At 37.2% G+C, this 26,889-nt stretch overlaps 1 protein-coding gene across 6 annotated transcripts in view; it reads left to right on the top strand.

Annotated features, from left to right (window-relative positions):
• Positions 1–26,889, top strand: part of CDIN1 (CDAN1 interacting nuclease 1) — a 135,197-nt gene that overhangs the window by 86,513 nt on the left and 21,795 nt on the right. The window contains exon 11 of one of the 6 annotated variants that reach the window (XM_042047509.1): positions 21,470–21,500. The exons of the other annotated variants lie outside the window; for them this stretch is intronic. Within the exon in view, the coding sequence (XP_041903443.1) occupies positions 21,470–21,494 (25 nt within the window). The 3' untranslated portion in view covers positions 21,495–21,500. Of the gene's footprint in view, positions 1–21,469; positions 21,501–26,889 lie in introns of those variants that run through there. 6 annotated transcript variants of the gene reach the window in all.

Here is a 26,889-nt window from a genome sequence, read left to right as displayed (position 1 = left end):
GAGCAAGAGATACTTTGTTGTACAGAGTTTAATGTACATGAGTCAACAAATGTTTACAGTGCAGTGCAAAGAGGCAGTAAGATAATATTGGTCAGCAAAATAATCACTGATCTTGAGTACATCAGAAGCCTGCTAAATTTTTTATGTTTTGACAGCTGAGGTATTTAGAGGAAAATAACAGATTTCTTTTGTTAATGCTTTTTGAGAATTATTTCTAACCTTGAGAGGCAATTGGGGATAAAGAATAAAGGTGGTTTGCCAATTCAGTGTGGAATTTGACAGCTTGCTAGCGAATGGAGAGAGATTATGAAAACATGAAAGGCATATAGGTCTTCCTTTGTAACGGTTTTCCACTTTCCAGATAGAAAGAAAGAAATTACATACTTAAATAGTCACATGACTTTTTTTCAGAGTTGTTTTGGAGGGAGATAAACAGAGCAGACTGCACTGATCAAGTTCATAAAAAGGTACTTCACTTCTATATATAGAGGAAATTAACACTTTTAAGGGGTCTCATCTGAGTAGATGAAATGAGAAAATAGTAAATAATATAACGATAGCCTGAAGAAAGAATTAGCCAGATTTGAACGTTTCAGATATGAAGAGCACCAGAGAGAACTCCAAATGGAGACTGGTGAGAGGGCTGTAGGTGTTTTTAATAGATGAATATAATCATGTTGACTATAATGATTAAGAAAGAAGGGTGAGAAGAGTAAAGCTCCATTTAGCTTTATGTTGGTAATTATCAAGTGATGAAATACATAGAATAAGTTGTCAGGGTACAGACCCTGGCATTAACTTGAACTGTCATCAGATATACCAAGGAGAAGTGGATCTCATCTGTCATCCCATATGTTATCGACTTGTGCACCATGACAAGGGAAGGACTCAAGTGTGACTGAGAGATCCATTACAGTCCTGGGCCAAAATGTCCATGTACCTTTACCAGCAATGAAATTTACACCACTGTTGGTTTCATAATGCACACCACATGCTCATAATGAGTTAACTCCCAGAGTATATGGGACCTATATTCTAAGTGGAGTGTATCAGCAGAGAGACACCTCTTCAAGCCCTCTTGTGAGTTTCTCAAGTTCATATTGCAAGATTCTACCCATAAATGCAATGCCTATCTGCGTGTCACAAGACCTGTGGAAATGCAATGCCTATCTGCATTTCCATATGAAGAAATAAGGTAGATGTACTCACTGAAGTTGCGCTTAAGTTAGAGTTTCTAAATAAGATTCTCCTGTGTAAGATTTAAAGAGGCTAAGCTTAAAGCCCTTGGGAACTTCCTTGAACAGCTGTAGAAGAGTTCTGGAAAAACAACTGTAAGACATGCTGTTGCAGCAGCTGGTGTTTGATGGTGAGGTACCACAACCTTCCAAAAGCATCTCCAAGGCAAAGCCGCTCGGCTGGACCACCACACACTCAACACACGCGTACATGCACACATGCACAGATAGCTCCAGTAAATGGGTTGATGACAAAGCCAGGAAGAGTCTTCGTATGGGGTTCCAGGGGAGGAGTTTAATGCAGCCACACACGTGAAGGGGTCCAGGGCCAAAGACGACTAAGATAGGAGGGTCCCAGTTTATATACCGGAGCAGAGCAAACATCAGGGACCAATGGTCTGAGGGCATGAGGGTGGTACACGGGCAGGGCTAGGATATGGGAGCCAATGGAAAAACTCTGAGGGAATGGTGATGGGGCAAGGGCCAATGGGGAAACAAGCAAGGGAGAATCCTCAGGTATAGAGGGGCAGGGAGGCCAACAGGCCAACCAGGGAAGCAGAACTGGAATACATTAACATAACAGAACAGAGTGTCCTGGGGGGAAGCCTTTTTGTCTCCCTAAGTTGGGGAGGGTCTTTGGTACTAGGGACTGTCCCACCAGTGGACTCTCTTTGTCCCTTGTTCTGTAGGCCCACTGGCCTCTGCAACATGCAATTGCAATTCTAAAACAAAACCCAGCAGCAGGGAACCCATTTTCGAACTAAAGCCCTTCAGAAGCACTGGGCCTGTGAAACCTAGACTAAAGCAGTACATCAGGTCCAGGGGAGGTTTGCATATCCTTCTGCTTCCAATACAAGTGATGCTAACTTTTTTTAATTAAAGTCATAGAAATTTGGTCTTGGAAAACTCAGACAAAAATAATTAAACTGTGTACCTTTGTTAATGAGATAATGTAATGTTCTAGTTGTTTCTTATTTTGGAGCAACTCTTCTGTGGAGTATCCAAACTTTAGCTGATACCATCCTGAGCTGCAACCTGCTGGTTAATAAATTTAAGCCTGGAAGTTATGTTGAGCATAGAAGATGCAAGAATACCAAGAGAAATACTCAACTAAAATCATACTGACTGTAGCCAGATTTGAAAGGTAATCATCTTCTCACCATCAGAGGCCTGATCTGCAGATAACAAGTTTTCGTGTCTACCGTCTTACATTACAAATAATTGGTTTTGTTCTTTTTCCCATCCTGACAGTGGTAGTATTAGAAGATCGTATTATTTATTTGAGAGGGAAACACTAGTGCTGCCATTTGACAGGGTTCTAGGGATTTTGTTTTTATTCAAATGTTTTCGATCTAAATTATGATACCATTTGACTCTTAGGCCTGAAGATAGAATGTGACTCTGCAGTGTTTCAGAACTGAAACAGAAAATAGCTAAGAAACACTCACTTTGAGATTTAATGAGATAAACCTGATTTCAGAAACTCATGAAACCCTAAAAAAAAATTTAAGAAAGGCAGTGCAGGCAATACAAGGAGATTTACATTACATTGCAGCTGTTACTTAATCCCCTTTGTTTTCGGCATTCATAGCATAGACTACCCAAAGCTTAGGACTTACCAACTTTATGAAGCTGCATTTCTGCATATGGGAACAATTCTTCTGGTATTGCAGTGCACTCCTCTGGATTATGATCAGTAGTTAGTATATGATGTTATAGGACAATGCAAATTCCTTTGACTTCATCAAATTCCATGTACGAGTACATCAGACATAGTCTCACAGAGAGTTAGTAATGGGTTCTCATTGTTGCCTTCGCAAAAGATGTGCGATGCCTTTGTTTGTCTTACTAGCACACTCAGATTAATGTGGTTTCTCAGTACTCTTTGGGCTTTGATAGAATTTTAACTCAACATGACACACATCTTGATAATACCAACTCTGTAAGTTTACTACTTTTACCAAGAAGCCCTATTAACTTGTTTCTCAGGTCAAGAAGATACTTAAAATATTTTTAAGAATTCAAGGTACATGTGGGTTCTGTCATGTAGACTATCACTGTAATTTTTCGCTTGGAGTTTTTAGAACTATTTGCAGCTTTTAAATAGGTGTATATCCTTCATGTACTTTAGGGCTTCAGTTCTTAAATTTCTCTTTCTAAATACATAGAATGAGGGGGGAAATTGCCAATTTTTAAGAGGGGAAAAAAATGCCTTCTGATTTTATGACAAACTTCAGCTGGACATGACATTCTAAAAAGCTCATGCTTTGAATAAAATGGAAGAGAAAAATAACTAGTGAAAATGCTTACAGGTCAGCATTCTTAAATAAATACTTAGAACGTATGAAATTATTTTGTGTAAATAATGAAAATTAAATCAGGACAAATCTGGGGAAAGATGAGAAGAAGGAGGAGAAAAAGGAAAATATTGGGATAGTATATGAATTCCTGTTTCTGTTCTTAACATGAATTTAAGCCATTCCTATTACAAAACTCAGAGTGAGTATGGGGTGTTGTGAAAGCAGAGCCAGTCTCTTTCAATTCAATATAATTGACTCCTTTGATCTGGGTATACTGCAATCTGGCTATTTTCTGTGTGTTGGTCTCTGCATGAGAGAAAAAATGGAGATTTTTTCAGCAGTTACCTCTCTTTTCATGCTTTGAGGTGATGCTTTCCAAAGTCCAAGTTTAAGGCCCCTTTATTTAAAGAACAATACTACTGTTAGTATTTCATTTGATTATGGGAGGGAGAAGAAACACAGTTTCCACATGAAAAATAACATTTTTTCTCCACTTCCAAAATGAAATATTAACACAATAAAACACACATAATTGTTACTTGCCCAGCAGCCTGTGCAGGGTGCCTGAGCAAGAACAATAAATAGTGTGGAAAATTATAATTTTTATGACTTTCTCTAGATGAAATAATTGCTTTTCTAGAGACAGTGAGTACTTAGCCACTAATTGCATTGGGCTGGAATTTTGCCTCCTTGAGTCAATGCTTCCTAATGGAATCTTTCCTCCATTGTGACATGTGGTTTGCAAGACTTGGCTTCAGAGGTACATCGTTTTGTTCTTTATTGATGACTAGGAGTCTCGTAATTGAAAAGTTCGCAAGAAACCTTTTAACACAAAATTCTAAAAGTATCATGGGTGCTTATAATGTATATGTGTACTCTGGGATTGACTGTTATTGTCAAAGCTTTGTATTACAAAATAAATTCAAGCTGATGATCCTGTGTTTCAGAGTCAAATTCTAAACTTTGTTTTAAAAGTTTTGCAAGAACTATTTAATTGGAGTTACACTTTCTTGTAAACCAGCTGACCAAAGTATGGTTTCATAAATCCAAATTTTGGTGACATTGATGCTGAAGGAACCATCAAAACCTGAAGGAAAGTTATTCTGCAAACTACAAACTACAAACACTCAAGCAGGAAGTACCTTGCTTTGTTCTGTTTGTCCTTTGCAAAATAATGGATGTTTCATGCAAAAAATTGCATCATCAGGTTTTACATTTGAAATACAATTAATTTCATGAATCGTATGTGTAACTTAAAGGTTACTATGGTAACATTGTCATGTTTTTCAGTTACTTTAAGTAAGAACTATGTGATAAAGAGATGACTAATCATCAAAGTGCTGTATGCAAAGGAGGTAAATTACTGTTACGACAATTTGTGGACCCTATTCAGCACACAGTGATTGGTTTAAGTGCCTAGCTTAACTGCCTGCCTTGCTTGCCCATGCTTTTTGTACTTAAGACATTTGTATACATATAGTGGAATTTCTGAATGAATATTTCAGAAGTTTTAATAGATGTAATGTTATTAATTGTCTTTGAAACCTATATATTGTATTACCTAGTGGATACAGCACTTGGGGATGCATGTTTTAATTCATCTAGGGTTTTTTTAAATGTGGGTAAGATGGATATTTAATTCCGAAGATGCAGAATGACAGAATCGATTACAGAACAGGAAATTGTAAGAAACTAAGAACTCTATTTTTGTCTCTTCCAGGGTGCAACTCTTGTGGGTTTGGGTAGAGGAGAAGTTTTGCTTCTTAATATATGTGAATGCTCCATATGCAATTTTTAACCGGACAGGATAAACTGATTTTCTGTTTTAAAATCTGAAGTTACAGGAGATATAACTTCAAAGTGAATAGTGAATCAGAGCTATGTTTATCCCTCTTATATGTCAGAGTTTAAGTGCAATGTTTTATGTATACAGTCATCATGACAGTTAAAAAGGCTATAAAGAAAAGCAATTATATAATTGCTTTAAAGAACTAAGTATCACAGATAAAGGCTTTTAGAAACTACAAAGCAGTTTTAATAATTATATCACCTGAAGTCAAGCTGCAAAATTATGTCCTAATTATTTGCAATGAGTAATTATCTATAAAGTTATAAGCTTTAAAGATTTTATGAGAGAGTAGGGGAGTTCTTTATTTTTTTTTCCCACACGCACTAAAACAATACCCCATCATTTTCTATTTTAGCAGTTTTCACAACTTAAACATTAAATTCTTATTGTTGCTTTCTGTTATATTAGTAGTGTGTGTTTTGCAATTCTAATCTTCACGTTTTTCTTTCTTTATCACCGAAGCAGGCCTTTTGAAGCCAGGGAATTTTTCATAGCAATATTGACAGTGTTCGCATTTGCATGATGACAGCCAAGGAATGGAGCAGTAATTTTTGAAATTGCAGAAGTATTTAGAACACTGATAAAAGCTGAAATATATTTTTGATGGATTGAAGTTAAGCATACATGATTTTTCCTGCTGTCAAAAGGCTCTGAATTTAGTGAATATTTGCCTGCTGTGAGAATGCAAGATTAACATCACAACCATCACCCGGGCACCCAAACCCTGCAATTTAATAGCTTTTTAGGTTCTTTCCTTTTTCTAAACAGCAATTAATCTCATTTTAGTACAATTTTCTCGTTTCTGAAGTCGCTCATTGAATCGCTGTTTTGTTCATATTTGGCTTCAGCTCCTCTGCATAGTCATTAAAGTCCCAATTAATGTCACCTTTAGCTGAAGAGTACTCATTTTTATTGAGAAAATGACAGTTGCTGCCATGAGTAGTGCAGTGTAATATACATTAATTGCCCTGTAACACTGGTAATTACGAGTTTTTCAAGCCTCTCAGTAAACTGTCATGCCTAGACAAGACTGTGCTAAAATAGATTACTCATTAGGGAGACCTGTCCTGTTTTCTGGTGGGTTCTTAGTGTTGGTTTTAAAAAAATCTTGAGTTTGAACAAATAGTTGCCAAAAGCAATTTCCTACAACAACATGTGTGTGTTCAGTTTTCCAGCCATCACTTCAGCCCGTGGTCAGCAAACAGACAGGGTGCTGTGGACTCTAGAGATGTCAAGACTTTTATTTAGGTGGATCACGAGGATAAGCTTAGCAATGTGTAATTCAGTGCTTAATATAAATGTTATTAAAGCTGCCTTCTTCAGTGTTGTGTTTGTAACAGGTCTACCTGGCATTTTAGAAGAGCAGTCAATATCATCAATATTTTATGCCCCAAAAGACTTTAGCACAGTGCTACAGACTGTTCAGGGAGTTGGAATTACTAAACCTGTTCTCAGATAATTCTGTGTAGGAACATCAGGGATTATGTTGTATATTATGTGGAATAATTATCAGATCTTTCAGGAGCCATATGGCATCGCAAGATGTATATATAAAAAAAAAAAGTAGAAAAATACGTGGAAATAATTTGGTTGATATTTTGACCACCTTGGCAAATGAGGCTTTGATGCATATATTGTTAGAAGACCCACCTGCTGACTCACTTGGGAAATGGTGGGAAGCAAGAAATACATTTCACTGCTTTCTCTTTCTGTTGCTCTCCTATTTTATGTTTGTTTTTAAGGACAAAATAGTCGCTTTTAAAGCTCATTGCGGCACTGAACTGACAAAAGAAAACCTTCGTTTTATCTTTGTTATAACACCTGCTTTAGGCAATCTGCTCTTTTGCGCTCTCTCTAAATGAATTTTGTCACAGCCTTTCATATTCTTCTGTGGTGATGAGCTAATGAAAGTAGATAGTACAATTTGTGCTGACCAGGTAGCAACTGCCAGCTTGCAGCTGAGGATAGTTTAAAGAAATAAATAAAATATAGCGTTATATCACTGATTTATCCATTACATGACATTAATAGTGAGAAACCTTGGTGTGTTTATCTGTTTGTATTGGTGTGCATTTATCGAATTGTTTATGACAAGACTAATTGGGGTAATTGTAGACACTGAAATTACCTGTCAGCTATATGTAACCACACTCCCTTTCTTTCTGACAAATGATGACAACTGAGGGACCCCGTAGCATTACTCATGATGGCTTTTCGAGTGGTAATAAGGACAATAGGGGCCCTGGCTAATTTGACATGGACAGCCTTCACAACAAGAAGCCAGCTAAATGACTTGTCAGTAGGGGAAAGAAGTCAGAAAAGTAATGGAGTCCCCCATGGCGCTCTGACAGGGAGATGAGGCAATTTCAACGGAAAGTGAAAAGGCTTCAGTTTGTCAAGTATTTAGAACAATCAGAGAACAGCTAGAGGCTGGAACCTGACAATAAATTTGTGAACCATGGTAGCAGTTTCATATAGGTCAGTTATTTCATAATGGCTGTGAAGCTTTCAGAGGTTTCTGCTTTCGTAGCATACTTCACATCAGCCAACTGGTGCTTTGTCACCTTAAATTTGTGCTTCACTTTACACAGTAGGAATAATGGTTAAGGTTACAGAGGAACGGCACTGTAAGACAGCATGATCTGCAGACACCAATCTGTTGAAAAGTAAACAAAAATTTAGATAGTAATACTGTGATTGCATCGATTACAAGCTAGCGGTGTTAACATGTTCTTTATGATTTTGGCCTGGATCCGTTTTATGGATAAGTAAAGTACTTTATTTCTCATGGACAAAACCAATAAAACATAAGCCTCTGTTCCTATCCTTTCTCCCTACTGTACAGTTAAAATTTCTTAAGGTTCATTTCCTGATGCTTGTTCTTGTTGCTTGCTGAAATCTATTCAGTTTGTATACAAATATTCGACTTGTATGCAGTTTTGACATCTATTGAGATACTATTACTGATGACACAAAAGAATTGTGAATATTTTTTTCTGACTGCTCAGCAGAAGGCGATTTTCTACAGTGTTTTTTAAAAAATTGCAACCTTTCAGGATTAAATACCAGTTCTGTGTCCCACTGATAGGAGGTCTTTCTATCTATGGTTGCAGGAGTCTGTTGGGTTGGTGTTGTTGGTTGGGGTTTTTTTTCATGTCAATGGTTCTTACCTGTTTATTTTCACTGAGATAAAAAGTCAAAGTATGATTAAAGCATTGTTTCAGTACCGCACTGTGCATTCTGAATTCCTGATGCAGGCTTCTGAATGCTTTAAATGTGTTTATGGATTGAGCACAGATCTAGTGAGAAGTATCAACTTGTCCTTTTTGGCAGGGATTGTTTTGTTAGTAAATAGGATTGAATATATTCATTTTGCTGTTTTTCTTAGATTCTGATTCCTTAATTTTACCAAATGTCCTGTTTCTTGGAGATTTTAAAGCTAGTGCAAAGCTGTTTGTTTTCTCTCTTGCATAAAGGTCCTAGAATAGAACCTTTCTGTGCCATATTTAGAAAGTAAGACTGCTTTATTGACACAAGTCCTGCTCCCCCATCCGTATCCATCACCCTTTCCTCATTTTTTCCAGAGTTATGCTCTTGGTCTTTGAGTTTCATCACTTTGATTTGAAGGAAACTTAATTTAGGCCAGCCAGGAACTTCGCCCTTGATTCCCTGTATCTGAACATTTCTTGTTTTGTAGTGATTTTGTTGAGGAAATATGCTGGTAAATTGAGGGAGTTTGTCATTCTGCAAAATGGGTCATTGAGTCAGAGCTTATAAATGTATTTCCCCTCTCCACAAAACAAACAAAAAAAACATCTCACCCATATGAGGTGATCATTTAAACATGGTATGTCCACACCTGAATCTCCTTTATTCTGGTTGCTTGCCCTACACATATTTATCTTAGTTTGCCAAGTATTCTGCCTAGTTATTTTGTAAGAAGTTTCTCCAACAGAACTAAAGAAATTACCAACATATGCTAAAGCATCTATTAGCACATGGGTCCATGGCTGGTGTCACTGCCAAGATTTTGGGATGTTTGATAATGGGATGGTCTACACAGCACCAGGCTTGCTGGCATCAAATGGGATTCATCTTTCTCTAGGAGAGAAGAGGGTCTTTGGGTTAATGGGGCTCATGGACAGACCTTCCCCCTCATATGATGGAGGAAGGGGATAAGATCAGGCTCGCCTGTGATAAGCTGTGGAATGACATGCCAAGTCATGGCATGTTAGATGGGTGGGGTGCTTGCCCTGCACAAGAGAAGTTTCCCTCTAAATCAGAGATGGATTGAGTGTGAGGAACTCCCTCTGAAGAACAGTGACAAGCAGCTTGAAAGCTTATAGGTAAGAATCAAAGACCAAGGCAGCAAAGGGAATGTTGTGGTTGGTGTCTGCTACAGGCTGTCCAGTCAAGGGGAGGCTATTGATGAACCCTTGTTGCTCCAGCTACAGAAGGCATTACACTCACAGGCTCTTGTCCTACTGGGGGAGTTCAACCACTCTGACATCTGCTAGAAAAGTATCACAGTGGGCTGTAGGCAATCCAGAAGATTCCTGGAATGCATAACTTCTTGAGCCAGGTAATCGACAGCCCTTACCAGAGAGGATGCAATACTGATGGTCACCAATGCAAACGAGCTAATCAGGAACATCAAGATTGGATAAAGTGCAGCCTGGGGTAAAATGATCGTGCACTGGTGAAGTTTGCAGTCCTGAGGAATATGGGTCAGGCAAAGAGTAAAGTCAGGACCCTGAATTTTTCAGGAATCACACTTCAGCCCTTCAAGGAGTTAGTCAATAGGACTCTCGGGAAACTGCCCTAGGGGGCAGGGGAGGAGTTGAACAGAGCAGAAGCAGTTGGCAGATCTTTAAAGACTCTTTCCACAGAGCGCAAGAGCTCTCCATCCCCGGGCCTGAGGAATCGGGCAAGGAAGGCAAGACCGGCATGGCTGAGTGAGGACCTGCTGGTCAAACTAAGGGGCAAAAAGCAAATGCACAGGCAGTTGAAGCAGGTACAGGATCCTGGGAAGAGCACCGAGATACTGCATGGTTGTGTAGGGATAGGGTCAGGAAAGCCAAGGAGCTGGAACTTTGCAAAGGGTACAAAGACTATCACGAAGGGCTGCCAGAGGTGTGTCAGTTGGAAAGGGAATGTCAAAGAAAGTGTGTCTTAGAAAAGTATGGATTGTATTTCAATGGTACCAGGAGTATGGGAGACTTTTTCTCAATGTAGTGGCAATAGCTTGATCTTCTAACATTGCTGGCTAAAAAGTGTCCCTCATACCTTTTATATCTTCCCTTCAATAAGAGATTTCATTACTAAGTTTGATTTAGGAGGTATTTTCAGTGCTTTCATCACAGTTAGTTGCTGGACTTAGAGGAAGAGGATTTCTTCATTTTTTTCAATATTTTTTTGAAGGCCATTGCCTATTTCATTTCTCATGAAAGATGTTAGAACTTAGGAGGGCTGACAGAAGTTACGCCTTGTAGCAAGAAGCACCTATTGGAGAAAGAATGAGGAAAATTTAGTTCTAATTGAGGACATAGAAGAATATTTCATTATGCAGTGGATTAATTTAGCTAAATATAAAAATTTCAGGATCAAAAAAGTCATGACAAGTTATTCTTTATAAAAGTTTTATCTAGACTAGATAGTATTTGTAGCAAGTTGAATTAAATAATTGTACTCTTCAATGAAAGTAAAAGGGAAAATGCTGATTAAATTCTGAAAGGCATTAAATAGATTTATAAGGTTTTACATTGAATTTGAGTGAAATAATGGAGACTTCTTTCCATTATCATACCTTTGAATACTTGTCAGGATTCTGTATTGCTAGATACTTACGACTTTTTATAAATATTGTCATGATATAATTGTTCATGGGTCTATGTTAGTATATTCAAACATATAACATAAAATCAGCAAAAAAAAAGCGCTTTTTTTCCGTGGAAAGTTATGCAGGAATAGTACAAATCTGTTTTTTTAGTTCTGTCTCAATCTGACTAAAGTATAACCAGTACAGCCAATGACAATCTCAATTCCTGCATTGAGTATCACTGGAATAGAAATGCAGAACAAAATCATTTATACCAAAACTGGAAACAGATCTGTGCATATCAATTGTATTTCTGTTACAGCAGATACTGCCACATGGGTTTAGGGGATGTGTATGTCATAGTTTTGGGTTTCCTTAAGTGTAAAGTCATCAGCAAATATAAAACCCTTTCTACCTATACTCTGCCCGTTACTTTGAATTAATGAAATCAAAGTGGATAATAACACATTTTAGTTCTCATGGTTACTAAATCAGATTTTTTTTAAGTTCACAGCCATTAGGAAAATGTCCTGCTCTGTCCTATTTCTTTATTAAATTGTAGAAGGAAATGTTTTTACAGGAGTACAATATACCATGTTCAATTTGTAAATGCAGAGCTCCCTCATCCAAAAAAAAATATGTTTAAGACCTTTTATACTGTGTAATGCTAACTGTCCATTCTACATTCTTGCAATGTATTTATTTATTTTTTTCCAAAGAAGCAGTCACTGCCTGTGTACTAGAAGGTGCAAATAAGTGATGGAAAATCTGGGGCAGTATGTAGGTTGAAATATAAAGAGCTTTACACAGAGAGGAAGTAAATATATTTAGATATGATTAAACTACATATAACCAGGAGTTTGTATGTTTTTGCTAACAATTTTAATTGCAAAAGAAATACAAATGATGTGACTGCACTTCCCCAATATGCAGTCTTAATAATCCTCTAAACCCTCCAATCCAGTAAGTATAATAATTCATTTGCTTTCTCAGTATGTGCTTTTCTTTCTCTGAAAACTAAAACTAGGTTGACCATTAATTGAAAAGACAGTGACACTCTAAAATCAGGAGATGCATCTTCCAGATAGAAGGAAAAAACTACAAAAGTCACTTTTTCTGGTTGGTCCTCCAGTACGAGATGTAGATCCGTAAGTTAGTGTGTTCTATGCTCGAGTATCAAAAAGAGATAGTCTTTTTTTAATGGAAGGTAGTGTAACTGTTTATTTCCTCTGTTTAGTTTCTTTAACCCAGCATTGTCATCCTGGCTAATCCAAATTTAACAGTTTATTTCCTACTCAAGTTTCCACGTAAGTCTAAAACCTGGGAGTGCAAGAGATAAGCATATGTGGGCCAAAAATATAGTTAGCCAGTTGTTTTGTAGGTGGTTGAGATGGAAGAAATATATGTATGTATGCAGATACATTTATTGATAGTACATCCTTGTAAAACAGTAATAAATAATCTGTGAAATAGTGATACGTAATCTTCACATTTGTAAGTGAAAATCTGCATGGGTACTACAAGCAGCTTTCTTATGTTATCAAGTGTAAATTCTCAGCACTGTCCTGAGATGCTGGTGGTAATTAGAAACTGGATCACTAGGTCTCCCTGTCAATTTTACTGTATTATCATTCCATAATAGTCAAAAAGGGTGGATGGATTATGTTTTATACAGAGTCCAGATTCGTATGTAATGTCGGGAGACACATGTAAGTATCAGTAGAAGATGGAATGAAATAAATTAATCTGATTAAATATGGCATATGTGAAAAGTCTGTCCTAGTTAGTGTATGTAGCATTAAACTGCCATTCCAGCAGCTGGCAAAGCTTGTTACTTGGAAATAATCAATACACATACTCTTGGAAATAATCAGCTGCATTTAGGAACAATATTGATAACTAAAATGCCATTTGCTATTTTTATTTCGGTTTATTGTATTTAGATTGTAATTTAACTACCATCTAATTAGTTTTAACTTACTTCAATTGGAAGCAGTAAAACCTACTTACCTAATAAGTGGCACATGTCATAAAGACACATACAACCTCCTTATTTCCTGTAGGTCAGTCATGCGTGAACTAATGAACGGAATTTTTGTTTCCCCATGTTTTTTAAGAAAACCAGTGCAATTTAATTTGTCCTTTTCCCCCTCCCCAAACCAAAACACAGATACAAGCTTTTTTTTTTTCCTAGCTGCATTCTTAACTGTTAAAATATCCTAAAGCACTTGATCACGTTGCATTTTAATTTTCAAGTCGTGTTGTGTTAGTGAAGGGCACATGTTCCTGATTTCAGCTGAAAGTTCTCAGTCTGTTTAGCAGAGCACCAGGATGGCATGAACAAGGTCCTTGCTAGGTCAAAGGCCTGAAGTTTACATCTTTCTTAAATCTGACTTTTGTGAAAACGTAAGAAGCATGGGTCAGGGCAACTAGTTGATGGCATTGCCTCTTGCAGCCACTGATTAGATTAGCCCAACATTTATCAACTACACAGAGACTAACACTTAACCTTTTAACTGAAGAGTTTTGATGTATCCTTATTTTTTAATGAGGATGTTGTTGTTCCAAAGTGTCCCTTAAAGCTTTAGTGCAGATTTTTTCTCCTGTTTAACTGACTAACAGGCTTTAAACACTGTATAATTCAAAGTGTGGTGTTTTATAATTGTGCTTTGTTTTGAGAGTAGAGGTTGAGTAATTTTGCCCTGGAACAATGTTTTTCTAAGTATTATTATTTTATCTGTTCAGGTCTAAGATTTTGCTTGTATCTGTTCCATTTACCTAGATTTCAAGATGCAATTTATAGTTAGCTTGAATGCTAGTTGTTTTTTTATTCTAAATCATTAACTGAAAAATATTTACAATAGGAGTTCTTGTTAGAAAATATGCAGTAACTTACTACTATGGGTTTACCTGTTATTCGTATTGGACCCTAATCAACTGAGTTTTGAAAACTAATTCACATCTTTACAAGGAGAAAAGTTGCCCATGATTCCACATCTTGCTGTCTGGATTCAAGGTTTTCCTTCTGTGTTGGAATTTGGGGCCTGTAAGTGATACATTTTGTCAGTTACTAGTATGATCATCTTACCAGAGAGCTAAGATAATCCCAAATTTGCAGATTGATTGGAATAGTTGCAGCTCTTGTTGTGAGAAAGCAGCAGGCAGGTAACAAACTACCATGGTAATGGCAAACGCAGGGTTATACAATTTCTATAATAGGCAAGAACAAGATCTCAGTGCCATACTGAGGTGAGCTGCAGGCAGCAGGGGACTGTATGGATCTGCGTTGGGATCTTCCAAGTCCCAGGAATGGAAACAGATTACAGCAGTGCCAAACTGTGATCTAACACTTTGGGTATCGATAACCTAGGTATAAAAAAACCTGAAATGACATTGTGAGTGTTCTCTAGTAGAGTATTTACAAATAGTATAATGTCAACAAGAGGAAATAAAAGCAATAGGTCACAAAAAGTTTTTCCATACCACTTTTACCTGGGAATGTTTCTATTAAATAGTAGTATTAACTAACTTTTAGTTATGGTTTAGTTCTGTAAATCCTGACAACAAGTTATTGAGCAGCTGGAGCACAGAACCTATTACTACCACTTGACTCGATGTATGCTATTTTGTGTTTCAGACTTTAGGTAGACAGATTTCCACAGGACCCCACATCAAGAGTCTGAGTTAGGTATGAGGGACTTGATTAGCACATGGGGGTGTGCGACCACATTTATATACCATGTACTAAAGTGCACTCTTAGCAATAAGGAGGACCATCAGTGGGCTCGAATAATATCTGCTGCTTCTCCTACTTAAAAAAGAAGTATAAAATCTCCAATCTGAACAATTACTGTCTCTCATTACCCTCTAAATGTCTGGAATGAGAATTTCTACAGAGACCAAATTTCATAAAAGGTTGGTTTGGGGCATAGGTCTTTTTCATTACTAGCAATGTTCTTAACTCCTTCCTATGTTAATGTAAGGTCCGTAAAGAAAGACTCAGACTCATGAAATTGAACTAGAAAATGTACTGCATGGTTTCTCTTTTGAAAAATTGAGTTTGTAAACAGAGAACACTAATGTTTCCTGAAAAGAAAAAAGGAAGTGGGGAGGTAGGGAGAAATTCCTGTTTATGCGCTCCTGATTTCTTAAACCCAGCTTTGAGAAGTAGCAGTATTTTCAGTCTGGTCCTCCCTTGCCCTTAGTCTGTGCACTTCAGCTCCATGCCCTAGCTGGGTATTTCATGGCAGACTAACATACCCATATCTGTGTAAGCAAAATGTTCTTGTTATGGTCCCACTAGTAAAATCAGTTATCTTAGAGCAGTATTCCAACATCTGGGGATGGAAGAGCAGCGTGACAGCAGTAATGGAATGAATCAAGACACAACGTAATGCCAAACATAAAAATTTCATTAATCTGGAAGAGAAACAGCAGAAGAAAGGCTTGCATTTTTTTATTACTGAGTCTCATGTTATCTAGTCGTATGTCAAAAATTTATTTTCCTGCTTAAGTTAACCCTTTAATATAGCCAGATGACTTCAAAGTAGAATTATTTTGAATCAGTTGAGTTATTCAAAGCAAACATAGTTTCCTAAAAACATTGTTTCCTGAAATTTAATTACATGCTCTGTAGATGTTCAGTCTTAGCACTTACTTCAGTCTCACTGTAGATTACAAAGTCAATTTGAATTTAATTTATTATAATTGAAAGTGACTATTTTATTGTTAGCAAGTAAAATGCAGAACAGACAAAATGTTTAGGTTTAGTCACATTGTGGTTACTGGAAATTTATATACTGCATTCTAAATAAATTGAAGTAGTCTGAAACTTCCCAGATACTGGAAATTAATAATCTTGTTCTATGAAAAACATAGTACAAAAAACATGGATGTATTCTGTAGCTCAGAAAAAATGGTGGATCTTCACTCTTGTAACTGGAGCTATCCAGTGTAGTTTTAAAACACAAATGTAATGGTAAAATGGTAAAAAAAAATAGTAATTGGCTTCTATAAGCTAATACTGCTGAGGGTGAAGGGCCTGGAGGGGAAGCTGTCTGAGGAGTGGCTGAGGTCACTTGGTCTGTTCAGCCTGAAAAAGAGGAGACTGAGGGGAGACCTCATTCAGTCTGCAACTTCCTTGTGAGGGGAAGAGGAGGGGCAGGCACTGATCTCTCTGGTGACCAGTGACAGGACCCGAGGGAATGGCCTGAAGCTGTGTCAGGGGAGGTTTAGGTTGGATATTAGGGGAAGGTTTTTCACCCAGAGGGGGGGTTGGGCCCTGGAATGGGCTCCCCAGGGCAGTGGTCACAGCACCAGCCTGACAGAGCTCAAGAAGCATTTGGACAACACTCTCAGGCACAGGGTGTGACCACTGTTAAAATGTATATGATTTAGAAGACACTAAACAATCTTATACTTTCCTCCTTAAAGCAACTAAAGTAGTATCCTCCAAATTAAAAACTTTGTGTGATCAAGCACTTTCAGTACAAGAAAAAGAAGTGCAGTCTGCAGTACATCATGTTGGGTTTGTCCTAATGTATCCAAGAGCAAGTGGGCTAAATATGAGCAAATACATTGGTTTTCTCAAAGTACATTGGTGGTTAAACAGCTGGGAGAAAGCTCTTTAAGCTTAAAGAGAGTAAGAGCACACAAAAAATGTTTCTAATCATTGATTAAATCAGACTAAAAATCAAATTAAAAATTTTGGCCAGGAGAGTAATAAACTCCTAAACTTCCAGTTTTCCAAACTGTTTAGTGAGAGCAAAGAACTATTTTGCAATGAACTTCAGTCAGTGTAGCAAAAGTGAAACTGTTCTTGCCAAGTTATAAATGTATTACAAAAATACCCATTTAAACAGTGCTTTCCATATTTTTTTGTTCTTAAAAGTCAGTCATTCAGAAAATATACAACTTTCTTTTTACACAATTTGTCTTGCTAAAGTCAGTTTGTTCTGTAATAAAAGTTCTACTACAATATTCATATTGATTCTGCACACATAGAATCAACTGCTATACTGATAATAACTTGTATGATCTGTTCAGTTTAAAAAATAAATTTTAAAAGTACCCCAGAACAAATATTCACATTTCTTTTATATATTGTGTTGAATTCCTAATGAAGCTAATGCTAAAAAGAAAGTATTTGCCCTCATGGAATTCAGATAAATGTCATGAAACTATAATGAAAAGCTGTCACACTTTGCTCTGAAAAGGGAAAATTGCTCCTATTTATCCTATCCTTTTCCTTAATCAATTTAATAAATTTACACTTAAAATTTAGTGGGAGGGGTGTGCAGGAATGGAAAAACAAACTCTAGTTCTTTTAACACAGATTGTCCAGAAGCTAAAATGTTTGGATTAGAAAACAGGGGTGGTGCACAGACTTGGTTGTAATGTTACTCAAGTCTCACTACGTTTGCCTTGTCATGAGGAAAAGCAAAATTTAGCCAAGATTACTTTAGTATAGGGCATCCCATCAAAAGCATAATCTCTTCCACCTACATACACATTTATTCATGTATATGTAAGCATATCTATAATTGTGCCCAGTTTTGTGTTACCACAGCAGTATATAAATCATCAGTTTAGTGCTATTCTAACTTTATTCCCTGGGAATCTTTTCATATATAATTTATAAACAACTTTTAAGTTAAAAGACAGGATAGAGAACTGGAAAATAAGTATTGAGTTGAAGTTGTCTGTCTGAAAATGTTTCATTTGTTATGAAGCTTGCCTCCAATTTGGGAGTGTTGTGGGGTGGGCGGTTTAATGATTTGTCTATTTTCCGTGTTTTTAATTGGGGTTGTTTTAATATATGGATCTTTCACTTTTTGGAGTCTAAAAGTGTATAGCATTGTTCATGGGGATCAAACTCGATACTAATTTTTTGGTGTCTTTTAACATATCCTGTCAGCTGAGCCATTTAAGCTCAGCCATTAAAGCAGAACTCTCAGAAGATATATGCATGCTTGAGTGTATTAGCAAAGATAAGCAAGTACTAAAAATCTGAAAAGCTTCATCAGACTGTGGTGGAGATAAGTTAATTTCTGCCAAAACATTCCTTTTGGTTATTGGATATCAAAATGACCTGTTTCTTTGATTTCTTATAGTACTTTTCTTTCCTTTATTTAAAAATAATCTTTGTCACTCTAGAAAATTGGTTGAAGAATTTTTTTGTTGGCTGTTGGGAGCAGTTTTGGACAGAGAACAAAGTTTTCCTAAGTGTCAACATTTCTGCTATAAAAGTCAAAGTGAAATGTCTGCTTCAGTCCAGCTGAGAATATATCAAATTATTTGGGTGAACTTGAAATGTTTTCTTTCCTGTAATTTTTAATAAAGCAACAACTGCAGTCCTGCAATGCTCTGTAGTGAATGTGGATAGCTGTTGTGGCTCTGGAGAATCATATCCCCTCCTCCACTCTTTTTAGTACTTCATTAGACTTGAAGGAGGCTAACCACATGCCAACATGTTAAAAGAAAGAGGAGGGGGATCAAGGGAAATACTATTTAATGCTGAAATATGTTTCAGCAAACTAAACTGAAAAATTTCTTCAAAAATTTCTTCATTTTGGTCAAAAATGATTACATTTTAATGTTGCTAAATCAAAACATATTTGAGTTCTTTTGTTGTGGTGACTTCTGCACTAAAACTCTTCATTTTGAGTCTGATGTCAAGTTGACTGTTGTGGGGTTAGTTTCCAGATTTTGCTCAGCCAAGTAGTGAGTGGTACAGCTCATTCTTCATTGCTTCTCTGGTGTCTGTACAGTTGGGAACAACAACTGCAAAAGTAACTCCCTGCCACCAAGCTGAGTTTGGAGAGCATTACAGCAGGGTTTTGTTAGAAGTACTCTTTACTAGACATCCACCTGAGATCAACGAGTCACTGATAACAGTAACTATAAAGAGGCAGGCATCTAATGTCATCCCTGACTTCTTAGTCAAAAAGACTAATAATCCTCAGATGTGATTAGCAACTGGTAATTGCAATTTTTTTGAACATTGAAAGCAACCTTTCTTCTATCAAATTTATGGAAGTACAAAGAAGCATTCATTACCTACTGTTAAATCTGATTCTGACAAGTCATGCATTGCAAATATAATTCTTGATCAACTATTATTTAGTAATTCTGTATAGTTTTGTTTGCATCTCATCCCATTTCTTGCATTGATGTCAAATTGTGGTATAAAAGACAAATGGAGTTGCTGATCAATGACTAAAATACATGCTGATATAATCAAAATGGCATAAAAACAGAGAATCCGTTAAGTATGGATCACAATGTATGCCAGAAATTAAAATAAACAACAGTGAAATGCTGTAGTGTCATGAGAGATTTCAGTGCATCTGTTTACCTTCCATTCATGTAAAGGAATCATGAATGAGATTGAATTCTTCAAAACAGGAGGAAAAATCTGAAATATTAAACAATATATATTGTGAAAAGAGAACTTTTTGTTCATTAATGTTTTCTCTCCATTTTGAACTGTTGCAGTAATTTCCTTGTCATCATGCGGGCCACCTTGTTTTTTCATATTGCATCATGTGAAGTGTCAGTTGACTGTCTTTGCCTTAATGGGCAGAGCATTATTTATGAGGTACATTTTTTTCAATTGTATTTGGAAGGTCCCTATCATACAGTCCAATGCCTGAAACTCCTGATTGAATGGTCAATATTTCTTCATTTGTGTTTAGTGAGGTAATCAAAACCATTTTGCCCCCCACATGTTGTGAAAAAACACCACAGAATGTAAACAGTTCTGTGTAATATATGTGTGTGTATTCACAACATCCTTAATGTTTCCTTACTATTTTTTTAAGATACCATCTATTTTAATGGTTTTATATTAAACCTACAAAGACAGAGTTATTGGCTTATCCTTAATACAGACAGTGAATTATATCTAGGCACAAAGTGGTAAGTAAAGATTTTCATTCTGATCTCTGAATTTCCTTGTAGCTGTGGGTTTGTCAGACCTTTAACAATAGCCTAATGCCAGGGGCCGGGAGGCTGTGGTTTAATATGGACTAATGCACATGGCAGGGCTTTTATGTTAGTATTATTTCTTTCAATGTGTTGTAGTGAAATTGTATTTTAAAACCAGGCAAACTATTGATGCTTTTATTGAATTGAGTAATTAATTAAAGAAATATTCTAGTCTGTTGACATTTCATCATCAAGTAACAGTAAACATAATACACATTTCCCATAAAACCATTCTTGAGAGCCACATATTTACCCCTCATTTATTCTAAAGGTAGGATTGGTGAATGAGAAGCTGGACATGACCCCGCCATGGGCACTCCCAGCCTAGAGAGCCAAGTGTGTCCTGGGCTGCATCCAGAGCAGCGTGGGCAGCAGGGAGAGGGAGGGGATTCTGCCCCTCTGCTCTGCTCTGGTGAGACCCCACCTGCAGTGCTGCATCCAGCTCTGGGGTCCCAGCACAGGAAGGACATGGACCTGCTGCAGTGAGTCCAGAGGAAGGCCTTGAAGATGATCAGAGGGATGGAGAACCTCTCCTGTGAGAAAAGGCTGAGAGAACTGGGATTGTTCAGCCTGGAAAAGAGAAGGCTTCAGGGTGATCTAATTGTGGCCTTCCAGTACCTGAAGGGAGCCTACAAGAAAGATGGACAGAGGCTTTTTACAAGAGCATGAAATTACAGGACAAGAGGGAATGTCTTCAGACTGAGAGTAGGTTTACATTAGGTATTAAAGATTTGTTTGCATGAGGGTGGTGAGGCACTGGAACAGGTTGCCCAGTGAAGTTGTGGATGCCCCATCCATGGAACTGTTCAAGGCCAGGCTGAATGGGGCTCTGAGCAACCTGGTCTAGTGGAAGGTGTCCCTGCCCATGGCAGGGGGATTTCCAATTCAATGACCTTTGAGGTCCCTTCCAACCTAGACCATTGTATGATTCCATGATTATAATAACTACTCTATGGGCGAGACAATAAAAAGATATGTTTAAAGATGACCTTGTTAAAATAGAGTAAAAAGTCAGAAATGTCCCAAAACAAGTTTGGTCTCTACTTCAAAGTACTGTTATTAAAACTGGCATTTAATTTTCCAATTCATCAATTGTTTTTATTATAGTAGTGAAAAAACTGTAAACTATCAAGCATGCCTTCCTGACAATCTCTTAAAATTACTTGTTAGAATCTAGTGAATAGATTCTAACAGAAGTGGTAAAAATATGTAAAATATAAAACTACATAGATCATTTAACTGTAAGTTAGTCCAACATGAGAATTACTGATTTTTTCAGATTCATCTGGAAATCCTGGAATTGACAAAAGGTAAAGGATTTTTAAAGCCACTTTAATGTTAAAAATATTTATTGTAAATTAAGAGCTTCATATTTCAACTCACCTTTCTGATAGTACACTAAAATTGTTGAGTTTGCTTCTCTTGTTTTTTGGGAAAATCTTTAAAATACATACTATTTCACTAAGCTCTGGATACAAAATCAGGAAAGGTGGTTGCTTGCTCCTTACATAACTTATCTTAGATCATTGGTATTTCTGAAACTGCGTGAAAATATAAGTGCCATCATTTAGGATCTGTTTATCATCAGCCTTTGTTGCAAGTTTGTTGGCAGTGCCGATTAGTGCTGAGTGAGGATAATGGTTTAACTCTGCTTTTCTAACATAGTGCATTTGGGACTTTTATTTCAATTATTGTCCAGTTGTTTCACACCACACTTTTAGTTCACATATCTTTTGTCTTTACAAAGAGAAAATCTACAGTGAGAGTATGTCACTCTCATCTCTCATGCCTCTTTTTGTTAACTATCCCAGAAGCAGTGTAATGAAAAGGATTCTTTCTAGGAGCAGTGTATGAAAGTAGTTAGAGATGCATCTTTCTTCACACTTTGAATCTGATATCTGACACTTTATAGCTCATCCTTGCAATAAATATTTTTGTTCTGTAAGTGACTGGACAGGTAAAACAAAGGAATTGAGTGTACACTTGTTCTAGAATAGTTGCTCTCTTTTTTCTCATTCAGTTGGTGGGTGACTGTAAAGAAAATTACCACTGTATGTGTCTCTGTAATTCAGTTTTAGACGTGCTGAAGCATAAATTCACTCACTATACAAACACAAAGTTAAGAACTGTAATAAAATGTGTGCATAAAATGGGTTTTTTGCTGTCACATTTGATTCAGTTGCTATTGCTTTGTTCAGTTTTACTGTTAAATTTAGCTCAATTTGTAAGCAGAAAATGTTCAGCCCTACTCAGCTATTTTTACTGCAGGCAAGCTTGTTGGGGATGGCAGGGATTGCGTTATTCTCCACCTGTCACACTTTGCCACGAAGTTGGTTTACGGGCACAACCTCTCCATTGAGAATTTTGTACCTTCACTTACTACTGGATTTGCTGTGCACTTTATGAGCTGCAGTATCCACAATGAGTCCACTTCTCCAGGTGGAATCGGGGTGATGAGATGGTCACCTGGTCCCAGGAACCTTTTATGAGCTATGTACTTTACAACCGGGGCCTTAAGAAGAACTCATAAGTTAAATTTAAAAAAAAAGGGGAGTGGGGTATATGAAGTGTGTGATTGGCATGGGTATTGCTTAAAGATAATATTGGGTTTTCTCCCTGAAAACTAAGACAAGGAACTGGTGATGAAGCTATTACATATTTCAGAGGTTTCGTGGTTATTTCATTTCTTTCAACATACCTTTGATTGTTCTATTTGCTTTAGGCTGGAGGATTAGGCAGGAGTAATCTGGATAACACCAAACCAGAAGAGCTTGAGGTAGTGGTATGTGTAGCAAAAACAAAAAGTGAAATTAGAAAAGTTGAATATACTTCTTCGATTAGAAAAGTTTGCCTGTCTATGTATTTAAAGTGTACCTACAAGTGTAGAGAACCTTTGCAATTTCCAGATGTTAACATTGATAAAAATCAGACAAGCCATTATTATTTATGAAAAGTAAATGATTAAGCTGTGTCTGTGGGCAACTAAGCATGGTTCAAATTCATATTGTTCATTTTAAAAGGAGATTTCTTTTAGTATTACGTTTTTTAAACTCTTTCTGCATTCTGGATGACTTTCTGGTATCTCATTTTATAAATATATATCATATTATACAGATGTTTGTCTTTTTTCCTCAGGTAGAGAAAAGACATTTGAGTCTGTTTGATTTTGTTAGCAGTGATATCATTCCAGATTGCTTGAGAGAGCATTTTGTATTACTAGTTTTATGTACTGCATTCAGAAATGTCTATGGTTTTGTCACTGTGTCTAATCCCCAGCTATGATAAACACCGTATCTTATAACTTGTTTGTTAAACATACCAAGTGTAATTTTTAAATAATTTATAGTATTTTGGTCCCACTGCTCTCACTGGAAGTTTTTTCTAGACCCAGTGCATTAGTCTTCCTGATGTGTTGGTAGAGGACAGTACCCTGTCCTCAGCCTTTACTCTCCTAGGCTGGAAAGACCAAACTTATTTAATCTTTCCTATGAACAACTGTTCTTTTTCCCAGATAGTGCAGTAGCCTTGCACCATATCTGGCTATTTATTATATGTCTTTCTGGAATGACCTGTCAACGGTTTCTACATAAGGACTAAGCAAGTCTTCAAGAACATACTGAATATCTCTCTCCCAACACTTCATATGATTATTTTGCCCTTTCTATAGCTGCTGCATTGCTTTGTGTCCATTTTCTGATCAGCTGTTACATGGATTGATTCCTTCTTCCTCTGGGGAAGCAAAGGGAAATATAATTTTTATTGCAGGCTTTATATTTGTGTAGGTTTGAACCCAACTGTAGCAGTATTTTGAGCATGTTCTTGTTAAATTCAGATCACATACAAAAGTCAGATTAGTTACCTGCAATAAAAAAAAGTGGGTAATGTAAATAATTACTAAAAGATGTTTGGTTTAGTTTCTGAATCTTTGCTATTTAAGACAGCAAATGTTGTTAGATTGGTCATGGCTTCCACACAGTGATATCAAAAATTTAAAACTTTTCTGTTACTGTCACCACATCTGTTCTTCTACTAGAATTTTTTATTAATTTAGATTTATTTTTTTTATTAGACCTGGGGAAGAATAACCCCGTGTACCAGTACAGGCTGGGGGCTGATCTGCTGGAAAGCAGCTCTCCAGAGAAGGACCTGGGGGTCCTGGGGACAACAAGCTGTCCATGATCCTTGTGGCCAAGAAGGCCAGTGGGATCCTGGGATGCCTTAGGAAGAGCATGGCCAGCAAGTCAAGGGAGGTGATCCTGCCCCTGTACCCAGCCCTAGTAAGGCCACATCTGGAGTGCTGTGTCCAATTCTGGGCTCCTCAGGACAAGAGAGACAGGGAGCTCCTGGAGCAGGTCCAGTGGAGAGCAGCAAAGATGATTTAGGGACTGGAGCATCTCTCTTACAAGGAAAGGCTGAGGGAGCTGGGCCTGTTCAGTCTCGAGAAGAGGTTGACTGAGATGAGACCTCGTCAGTGTCTATCAGTATCTAAAGGGAGGGTGTCAGGAGGATGGATCCAGGCCCTTCTTGGTGGTACCAAGCAACAGGACAAGAGACAATGGGCAGAAACTGGTGCACAGAAAGTTCCACCTGAACATGAGGAAGAACTTCTTTACTGTGTGAGTGACCAAGCATTGGAACAGATTGTCCAGAGAGGTTGTGGAGTCACCCTCCCTGGAGATACTCAAGAACTGCCTGAACATAAACCTGTGCCATGTGCTCTAGGAAGACCCTGCTTGAGCAGGGAGGTTGGGCCAGATGTCCAGTGGCTGGACCAATGTGGTCCCTGACCTAATCTGTAATTCTGTGATTTTTTTTTTAATGATGTATTTACACAATAGCAATCTAAATATAGTATCTGGTTTGGGTTTATTTTGTTTTTTAAAAAGTGGACTGCAGTCTGGGTTCCTCTAACATAAGTCTTGCAATTCCTGCAATATATAAGTAAGGTATTCTGCAGTTGCAGAATTGTCCTTTAATGCCCATGGAGAAAAAGATCTATCAGGTTTTATTCATAGTTTTTTATAGTTGTAGGACAGACTGTGCAAAGTAAACCAGAGTGAAAGCGTTCAGATTATTTTACCCACAGTCATGACATGTTACTGCCTATATTACCTCACAGCATGTCACAAGACATCATTGCATGCTACTGAGTTTTATTTCATTTATTCCAGAATCTCATCAAGGCACTTCAGTATAAGTATGTCAAAAATTTAAAAATCACTCAGTACCATAAAGCTCTTTAAAGTCAGATTTCCATAAATTTGCACAGTACTAAATATTGGCAGTGTTAAGCAAATGAGAGCAAATAAGTACATTAAAGTGGAAACATTACTTAAGCAAAGAGAAGCTGTTCTATACCAGTTCTATCATTTTCTCTGTGGTCTGACTTGATTTTTTTTTTTTTAATTAAAGAATGGTTCAAAAGTGCCTGTAGGTAATCAAGAAATTATAAATTAATTTTTAATTCTTATTTTTGCTGGTTCAGCTGGAATTATAGTTCTCCTAATCTCCTGAATTTACCGTTTTCCTGCTGTTGCCATAGCGAAATCAGGTAGAACAGGAAAAGCTTTACTTCTTCTTCTCTTTGAACTTAACTAAAAATAATGCTTTATCTATTGGTATGGCTTTAGAAATAGCTTTTAAAAATGTTAATGTGGATTTAGCAGCTGTGGAAACAGAGATATTCTGATCTCAAACTGGAAGTCCTATTTGCCCTCAGCAAAAATGCAATACTTCTGCTAGTTTTCCTTTGGCAGTTCATCCTAGTGCTTTAGGTCTAGGGAGGCTTGGGGGGAAAAAAATGCAAACCTGCATCAATTTATACATCTTGAAGTCAGGTAGTTCTGAGTGGGGAAGGACTTTAGGGCAGCCTGTGACTGGGCAGCCTGTTTCTGTAACCAAGGCAGAATATACCACACTATTTCAAGAGATAATCAGTTTGTATCACTACAGCCTGATGGAAATAACTTTGTCACTGGGTAATTCTGTATAACAAAGACTTGGTACTGAAAAACTCCAATTACCATTTAGGATTCATCTCATTTTTCAGGAAGGTGATGCCAGACTTACTGGGTATATTTGTATTTGTGTGTAGTAATATCTGAGGTATACTAGTCTGCTGTGCACATACCTACAAACTACAAAGTTACCTCCAGTGCAGAAATACTGAATTATAATAAATGTGATACCTCAAAGGTACAGAAAGACATTTTGAAATCTTTGGAAAAAGTCAGTAGTTGGTATGGAGAGACCCTGGAAGTTGAAGTAGTTGAAATTGCATAAATGTTCACTGACTGTTTAATGAGGTGCAGTTGTTCTCTCTTCCCTCTTACTTATTGACTCTATTTTCCCTCTTTTTTTGAGTGTTTTTCGGGTTTGGTTGGGGGTTTTTTATGCCTTCCAGCTAATGATGGTCTAGTTTGAACAGACAGGAAGACCCCCACCTCTTTTGCAAGAGTGCTATAAACTGAGGGGACTGACAAGAATTTTTTACTGTCTATACTGGTCTTCCATTACTCAGTTCAAGTTGAAGGTGTCTTCAACATACTCATTAATCTGTACTAAGGTCAGAGCAGATGGAAACCTTATGTCAGCACCTCTCCTTAAGCTGCATTATGGCTGTTCCTGACAAGTGGATTTCTGTGAGAGACAGCTTTCTTGAGAGGTTCCTATGGAATTCAGGAACCATTTTTAACGACA

The sequence above is a fragment of the Corvus kubaryi genome, unplaced genomic scaffold, assembly GCF_017639235.1.
Source record: "Corvus kubaryi isolate FWS band 111438036 unplaced genomic scaffold, C.kubaryi_AGA036_p1.0 66, whole genome shotgun sequence".
Taxonomy (NCBI): domain Eukaryota; kingdom Metazoa; phylum Chordata; class Aves; order Passeriformes; family Corvidae; genus Corvus; species Corvus kubaryi.
The sequence above is the reverse complement of the archived record's forward strand: the minus strand, read 5'-3'. Positions and strand labels throughout refer to the sequence as shown.